Below are 9712 nucleotides of genomic sequence, written 5' to 3'. Positions count from 1 at the left end.
ATCTTTCTAAGGATAATAGGGACATAACATTGCTACTGTCTAGAGACACTTATGTAATATTAGAGCTGTTGATAGTTTTTAAAATATCATAGTTTGATATATCGGAAACAATATAATGTATCGATATTTTTTTCGATTTTATATTATCGGGTTTGTTTAACGTTTCAACAATAATTCACACAGTGATTCATTAATTTATTACACAAATTAAATCATAAATGTGTGAAAATGTTAGGTTCTTAATATTTAGCAAGACATATTATGATAGTTCTCTTCTGCCTTATTATTATTAATATTTGTCCTTTCTTTTGTGGATAGTTGAGCATACGCATGATGGTGTTTATTTTTTAAGTGAGCTGCAACGACAACGACTATAAGCATGACGGCTCCGACAAGTACAAAGACTCCTAATTCACAGCTCATTAGCATCTGAACTAGAATGCTCTTTATCATATTCAGAACCCAAGTCCCCGCCCGGGCCTTCGAGAAAAGAAAACGATATCGAAAAACGAAAAAATATAAATAAAAACATTAAAATATAAAGTTTATTAGTTGTAAGGTAGCAGTATGAACTACCTGCCATATTAGTAGTTCAAGTTCAGACCCCAGTTGACGTCAATTTTGGTTTAGAACAAATAACTTGATTCATCCATCGTGGTCCATCTAAATATAGGTCATCTGTGTACACATCACGAATCGGAATTAAATTCGGGTCATCTCTTTTCACACAGTAGAGAGACAATTTTGGTTACTATAATAATATTAACATGAAAATTTGCTATTATGATAGACAACTTGATGTTTAAATCTGAACTTTTCTGAATTTCAGTCTTTCGAAACATACCCTGAATTTTAGTAAATTGGAATTGCATCAAATTGAATTATAGTGAAGTTTATAAGATTAAGACATTAACATTAGACTTTTTTGCAGAGGGTATACCCTTTTAACAAATGACGCTTCCTTCGGTGTAGTACATCACACGTTGAAAAATTTCGGGCATCATGCCAACAAAAACTTTAAACCATTGGCCTCAAGTGAGTTCTGCTTGGAATAATCGTCTAGCTTTACTATTAGTAGGGCGACTATTGAGATACCTTACCCATTTTGATTCCTCAGCCATTCATGTCTTTCCGTTTGATGCTAGAATTTGTTTTAGCAAGTATTTCTTAAGGAAAGTAAAACCATTTTTTTTTCGTTCATCTCAAGGAATCGAAAAATTTGTGCTCCGTTGAATATTGTTTTGCAGTATATGCCTTCTTTCGTTGCACTTCTTTTGAAGCTATGTGAATATACCGTGTCTACTAAATACTTGCGCTAGTTACATATGAAGTAACAGCTGACGGAATATAATAAATGTAATTACTCCGCGAAAACACAGAAGATAATAAAAACTCTATTTGTAATTGTAATAATTTTGTTTTCGTTGTTTCACAGGTGAACAGATTCGCATTGTGCCGCTATTGAAACTCGGGATCTTGGAGTTATTCACTTTAAGTGCGAATATAATTACGAGTTTATAAACTCTCGAACAAGAGCAGAGAATCACGGAAAATTGAATTAAAATAATTAAAATCTTATCTAGGGTGGGTATTTCTTTTTTAAAATGAAAACAGTGAACTTTTCTTCGAATTACACTTTTGGTATCTTCATCAAGGACTTTTACTGGTCTGCCTGGACTTTTCTTGGGAGGTTCCACTTGGTCTGCTATCTTTCTTCACCGCAATAATTTAAAAACGGTGGACTTTCCAACTCCAGTCATTCGGGAACATTGGTTGACAGTTTCTTGTACAGTAAATTTCGGGTAATCGTATTTTATGCAATCGTGTACATTTAAGAGAATAAGTTTTTCATTCACTCATGTAGAGAATTATTGGAATATATTATCGTTGGTGTAAATGTCGCCATTTTATTATTAATCTTATAATACTGTGAACACTATTTAAGGCTTACCAGCAAATACTGATGCGTTAAACTAAAAAAATATACTTATAAAGGTCTAAAAATTTTGAGTAAGGCACCGTTGCCCTTACAGCGCATGGTTAAGCTGAATCTGAAATAGGGTTGGAAATAGGCAGAGGCATTAATGAAAGGCTAAACGGTACCTGTTAAACGCAAAACGTAACTGTATAATCTACTACCTAAGTAATCCCTACACAATATTTCAAGACCTACACCCATTGCTGACACCGAAATTGAACCGAACTGAACGGAATTCCTCATTTTATTGCTCTATACCTTTTTGAAACAGACTATAAAGAGAGAAACGAAAAGCGCATAGAGGCCCCTGACTATAAAAACAATTTAGTCTATATTCGTACAAAAAACAAAATACTAGCTCAGACAAAAAATAAATTGATAACAGATAAAAATATTTATCACAAAGCAAGTGCAGGAAAACCCAAAGCTAATAGAAAACAAATTTTTCAGGTAGATGGGGCAGATAAAAATAATATTCCTAGCACTTCTAGCAATACAAAAACTGCACAAGAGTAAAGCTACGGAAGACATAGACCTAACTACTATCAATAATCCTTTATTACCAATACAATTAGGAGAAACGTTTCATATTTATAATAAACATAGTTTTATACATTATTTAAATTTAGAACGTATTAGGTAATACGCAATTGTTTAATATTGTAAAACATTTTTTCATTATAAAAAATAATTGAGAAGTGAGAAATGCAACTATAAATCTCATAACAAAAATGCTCATTAAAATTACACGTACAAAGCTTGATATTTTACAACCTCATATACGTGAAAAAAAGAAGTTTCTTTGACGAGGTCGGTCAACTACAAAAATGGTTGTTTGGTACACTTGATACCGATAACGCACTAAAAATTTTAGAACCGAACCAACAACATATGATTACGGAAATAAATTTACGAAGTTCATTTTCTAAGAATCTTATAAAAAATTACAATGTAACAATTCGCATCTATTAAAAAATCAAGAAAAATTCTCTCGAAAAATTTCAAATCAGCGAGCAAAAATCAATCACCGAATACCACGAATATATAACCTTTCAAGCAATTATGTCACAAATAAATTTAGACTGTTAAAATGTTATCATATTCTTAGATAATTTGGAAGATTCCATAGCTTTTGCAAAACTAAACACGCTCCATTCTATTATTCATAGTCTAAAGTTACAAAAAATGCTAGAATATTTAAGGATAATTTACAAACATACAGACAATTTTTAGGCACTCAAGTTTTGTTTGCTAATAATAAATTTATTTTTGCTCAAATTATATCACCTCTTTCCCATCATCCAAAACCAACAAATATTCTCCCTGAAATATTCCTATCTTGCACGAAAAAAAAACGAAAACCCATTTATATAAGAAATCTGTCCACTACTAGAAATGTATATTTCTGCATCGAAGACCACTCTCCTGACGACAACTGCACCCTGTAACACCTCGAAAACCAGTCGACCAAAAGTTGCCAAAAAATACATTAGAAGAATTACTTACTGAACAAATTACACAAGACGAAATAATTATTCCAGTAAAAACGGAAAAGATTTTTTCCAAATGTCACACAAATCAAAACCTAGAAGTAAAAAAGCCTACACTAATGAAAATACCAGAGTCATGCCAAATAGAAATCAGCGCAAAAAAATTCTTCAGCGACGTCAAAATACAATGAAGAAACTACTACATCCCAAACCAAGTACGGAAAAATACGATACGATTCCAGAACTCGAAACGCTCAAAATGAAACAAGTCAATTTAGGAGATATCGACAAAATAAGTAGAATGACGAATCAACTTATACCACTAAAAATTTCAACATTCAGTCACTACCCCAAAATATCTGGTAGTTTATCTTTAGTAGCCATATTTTTTTAATACTGGGATAGATTTTCAAAAACAATATTAAGAAAATTCTATAAAAATGCTGCAAAAATCAAAATAAGAAAGAAAATTCAATAGAAGAAAAGCCCAAAATCGAACACTACTCCGTTAAGTTTTCATCTCAGAGGGGAGGAATTACAGTGAAGTAATTCTTTGTGCTAACGTTGTCTGATAAACATATATTTATAATTGTAATTTTGTTTTTAAAAATCATCCAAATTCGAAGTTTTAATATATAATTCGCTGGAAATAGCTTACCCATCCATGCTTTCTGATGCAATTTCTCAGTTTGGTATTATTTTTTGTCCAACCACGTATTCTTCTCGCCAATCTATGACCGTTTCTTCTAATATTGACAGTAGTCTAGCTGTGACCAGCACTGTTAATACTAATGTTGTTCTATGGGCGCTAATAACTTTAATCATCAATCTTTTTTGGATTCTAATTCGTATATTTCCACGATGTTGTTTTCTCACTACCCTTTTTCACGAGGCCTCTCCGTACATCATTTCGGAGTTACGGTACAGAATAGGTTACTTCTTGTTAATTCCTTTGGTCCTCCAATGTTTAGCATTTATTGCGTAAAGCTCGCGCTTGCCTTATTTGCCTTTTCAGCTATTTCACGATATTCCATATAGATATAGTTATTTCGTTCATATTTCTCTTATTACACTTTAACTGCATTACAGAAATAATGAAAAATGGAGAATCAACTCAAGGTTAGACGGCTCTAACTTGGTTAATTACTTTTAGAATTGAGAGAGATGGTTCAGAATCTTTGTTGACTAGTTAAAAGGCACTAATTCTGACCTATTTTTTGTTAAATTAAAAATTCCAAAAAAAAACTTTATTTGATAAGTTGGCAATATAGTCAATTCTTTATAGCTCGGTAACTACCTGAAATTTGAAGTAGATGTCGCGATTACGTAAGATAGTACCACCAAATACACCAGCCGCTAAAGTCATCAGTCTTGAGCAAACCGCCGCAAAAATTTTTTTAAATATTCGGTTTTATTAACAATCGCCAACGTATTTTTCAAGTTGATATTATGTGTAGATTGTGCAAATATACGATGATAACAGTGCAATTATTTTTTTATAAGCTTATGATCATGCGTGATATTCGAAAAAACAGTTAGTATATATGAGCTGTCCGCAAGTTCTATGAGGGCTTGCCTAACTTCAGCATATTGGTACCTGATAGCTTGGATTGAAGAAATTCTTGCTTCCCAACGAGTTTCACAAACTTGTTTTAGAGATAATGACTGAACATGTTCACTGAATATGCAGTACCGTTTCGTTGATCCTGCAAAAATTGTGTAAGCCGTTGAATTACTCCAAACAGTGAGGTTGACTTCACAGAAGACCTTGCACCATCAGATACTACAAGATTCAAACTATGACTGGTACACGGTGTAAATGAAGCCCGGGGATATTCTTTTAAGACTCTAGCCTGAACACCTTTGTTAATTCCAGCCATATTAGCTCCATTGTCGTAAGCTTGTCCACGTTTGTCATTCATGTTCAAATTGCAATTTTTAATCTATTCAAACTACAGTTCTGAGAGAGCTTCTCCAGTTGATTCTTTTGCAACTTTGTAGCCAATAAAATTTTCTTCCACGACTATATTGCCACTTACATCATCTTCTTCAGTGACATATCGTATTGTCAGGAATATTCGATCTTTGTGATTTATATCTGGTGTGCTGCTGTCCAAAATTACAGAAAAGTACTTAGATTTAGTAATGTTTTATTATAGCTTGCTTTACTTCGGACCCCAAAAGACAAATAAGCTCATTTTGAATGTTATTTCCCAAAAGAGTCACATGGGAGGAGCTATTAGCTACTCTCCGCAAGTGATCTGACATTACACCATCAAATTGTCCAATCAACTCGATTAAACCTAAGTAGGTAATTGCCGTTATTCTTTGTGAACAACTTTGAGGATGAACCTCGAAAAGCGATATTGTGTTCTGCCAAATACAAGGTTATAACTACAAGTCGCTTAAAAACTTCATCCCATCTTTGGGTCTCACGCAAATTTGTTCAATTAGCTCTTGATTAATGGAAACATTTTTTTTAGCCGTAACTCTATTTCAAGCCAGATAGTCATATATTTAAAATATTTAGGTGAAGTTTCATGTAAACCTAATCGTTCAGAGAGGTGTTTCCAGTCATTAAAACCTGACTTTTGCCCAAGTTCGCGCTCAAAAAGTCGGCAACAAAAACAGTAGACTAAATTGGAGCCTTCAGAATATACTAGCCATTTACGTTTAACTTTTTCTCCATTTCCTGCGTAGCGAAACTAGTAATCGTTAGAAAAATGTCTGTTTTGGGCATTTTTTGGATAATTATTTTCAGCTTTTGGCCATGGACCTTTTCTGCCCAATAATGTACTACACCACAATATAATTTGGATCAAATTCAGAAAATATCAATGAAAATGACAATCCATCATCATCGTCTTATAATTCCCAGTGGAGCAAAGGGCACCTGTGGTACCTTTGGAGGGTACATAAATAATTAGCTTACATGAAAATTTAAAAAATATATTTACTAAACATTACCGCCTAAATACTGATTGTAATAGACACACTAAAAGCCTTTCATTCCGTTTGGCTCGATTATCTAACTCATAAATACTAAACACCCCTAATTTTTAGTTTTATCACTTTCTATTCACCCATGACTAGGATACTTCCCTACATGCCACGTACGCTGACGATACTTCTGTTATATCATTAAAGTTTCCCATAACGCATTAGAAACTTTACCAAAGCACATAAATAACAATATTATCCCCTACTATAAACAACAAAATAGTGATAAAGAATAAAAAAAATCATTTTAATGAGGAAATAATTAGACAAATTTTAACATAGAGATTTCTACATTATTAGACAACAATAGCCCAGTCGAAAGATGCTGGAAGTCACAACGATACACCGGGGAATAGTAATAATACAACGTAGCTTCTAATGGGAGATAACAATAATCATTGATAATGTTACAAATACCTAAAGGGAACATATCACAAAAAATTTTTAACAATTTTAAAATATTATATATACCTCACTAAATTTTAAAATATTAAAAAAAATCACAAATGTCATTATACTTTCAGAAAAATGAAAATCTGCAAAAGTATCACTTTAGTATTGACTTTATTACAAATCAAAATTTTAAACATGGTAAGAGCCCTACCTGAGATAATTCAGTCGTTCTATATTCAAAGCTTAGAAATTATATATTTTTACAGAGAAAACAACTATGAAAGGTAATAAAAAAATAATATTAGTATTTACAATGATGTATTCTGATTAATTTTCAATATACAGATAAAAAACGTTTTGTGTTCCTCAAGCTTCATTCAGTTTCGTTTCTCCTATTTAAAAAAGGGAATATTGATATTATTTATTATTCAATGAATTTTTTTTTTTATTTTAATGGATTATTATTTCACATATATGATAGAACTCTATTCGATACTTCATTATCTTACAGAGAAAATAAATATTTTATTGAAGCAGACAACATCTCGAGATATTTTACTACAATTCTGCATACAACTTAACGCACAAAACGACTTAACACTTAACTCTCAAACATTTCTCTCAAAATGTTCAGTGGGTAACCTTGGATATGAATCTATAATCTGTTTTGTTCTCTACCCTTTGAATGCTTATTTTGTTGGATTAATACTTTTGAAAGTGTCTCAATCATTTTTTCACTGTACATTATAAAATCAACTGAAGTATAACCTCTACTTTATATCAAACATGTTCTTCAAAGTAATGTCTACAAACTCCGTACAACGCCAACGTTTGAGGTAATAGTTTAGTCGTTTGATTTTGTGCCAATAATATTGACGAATCAGTATCGTATATGAATTTGGGGTGAAACCACACCTCCCCCAAAAGTAGCACTAAACTAATATTTTTAAATTCACTACTGTAGTGCTATGGACTGGGTCCACGCAAGTTCCACTGCTGGTGCATTTACATGAGTGGTTGTGGAGGGGGAGGGACTTGCTGCATATATTGCATGCTTTGCATTACCTGCAGCTGTGTTGGTATGATAGGATACACTGGAGAAAATTGTTGGTGGCCCTGAAAATATAAAAAATTACATTATTTAACGTTGCAAAAAATAATAAAGTTCAAAAACTTTGTTGTTTGTTTTATTCGAAAAGATAATGATTACACATTTATCAATAACTCCCTAATACTCGTAAGGCTGATAAAGGTCATTACAAATTACAAATTAATGTTCATATTCTTTCCTTTTGAAGAAATATATCAAATTTCGAGCCCTATTTCCTATTAGTTAGATATTTTCAAGTGAACAATCTCTAAGTATCTAGGTACTTTCAACGATTGAACAAAGGAATCTGTGTATAGAATACGCATTTTTTTCAACATCACGAACATATCACTATCTACAAGCATACAAAATTCTTTCCAAATGGATGCCCGATTTTCTCACAATGAAACACAAACATTTTAGAATACATTAATCAGAGTGCATTTTAGTATTGTTTTACCAAAATTAAATAATTTTATTGCGCCGATATGTGATGATGGATAAAACCAAATTTCGCCACTACACAGTTGAAATAAAACTGCAGTCATCTGGATGAACTAGACCCAACGTGAGCTATTCAAAGCTAATAAAAATGCGATAACCGGCTGGAAAACTTTTTTTTAATTAATGATAAATGCTATATATTGTTCATTTTTTGGAAAAGACAAAACAATCAACATAGACTATTACTCTACATTAGTGTGCCGATCGAAGAAGATAGTTTCCTTCTTAAGTCGACACCCGACGACTACAGGTTGTTTCTAGACTCTACTCTATTCAATCGGGGACTCATGGATTGATGGGTTATTTTAAAATATTACCTGTGGGTGATGTGTAGCTGGCTGAGGCCATTGATCTCGATTATATTGCGGAGGCTCTGTTTGATATCCAGGCGCCGATGGAAGAAAATTTGATGGCATATATTGAACTTGTGGATCAAAGGGTCCGAGCATATGTATCGGTGGATACATCTGATTCATTGTTTGCTGGTACATGAAATGTTGAATTGGAGCTAGAACTGATAACGGCTGACCAGTTGCAGTTGTTACTTGCATTTGGTGTGCTATGTCTGTTCTCATGAGCCCTACGATAGAATTTTCATTTATATAATTAAAAAATATTTCATAATTTTACTTCAATAATTTTTATTATACATTAACAATTGATACAATCGCCTTCAATTGCAGTTTTCTCTATTACGGTCTAATTTATCCCTTTCTTGTTTTAATAGCTAATCTTATCATTAGATATATTTTGTTTGTAATTTATGAGAGCTTTCTTTAGAAGCATTAAGCTTCAGTGTAAACTGAAAGTTTGACATCTTGCAGTGCAAAACTAATGGATATTGGAAATTATAGGACCCAAAAGATATAGTAAAATGATATAATTTAATCAATATATTTGACGCTTGGTTGTATCAGTTGTCCTTTACACTCACTTGATAGTTTTTGTCTAAACGTGGTTTAATAAATTTGCTCCAAATTCTTGGCTCATTCCAAAAAAAGGCGAACAAAAAATTTAAGTGTGACATTTAGTGGGCATTGAGAATGAAATGAACCTGTATGTCAAATCATAATTAAAGAATTATATAAAAATATATCAGATAATATTTGATTTTGCTACACATTTTCCCGCGAATTCTAAAATTGTACCAATTTATCTTTATTATTATTTAAACATGAAGTATTGACATATGTTACTGTCAAAACAGAGAAGAGTAAAATAATCATCAAAGAGTACTCAAAACTGAAGTATATTTTG

General features: G+C 32.2%; 1 protein-coding gene across 1 annotated transcript; it reads right to left on the bottom strand.

Moving 5' to 3' along the window:
- Positions 1 to 7866: 7866 nt before the first annotated feature.
- Positions 7867 to 8931, bottom strand: LOC130448274 (amelogenin-like). The gene is made up of 2 exons (XM_056785559.1): positions 8773 to 8931; positions 7867 to 7977 (listed from the first exon to the last, which is right to left on the bottom strand). Exons 1-2 carry the CDS (start codon positions 8929 to 8931, stop codon positions 7867 to 7869), a joined length of 270 nt encoding a protein of 89 aa, XP_056641537.1.
- Between the last annotated feature and the right edge of the window lie 781 nt (positions 8932 to 9712).

The sequence above is a fragment of the Diorhabda sublineata genome, chromosome 8 (assembly GCF_026230105.1).
Source record: "Diorhabda sublineata isolate icDioSubl1.1 chromosome 8, icDioSubl1.1, whole genome shotgun sequence".
NCBI lineage: Eukaryota > Metazoa > Arthropoda > Insecta > Coleoptera > Chrysomelidae > Diorhabda > Diorhabda sublineata.
This window is presented reverse-complemented; position numbering and strand designations above follow the sequence as displayed.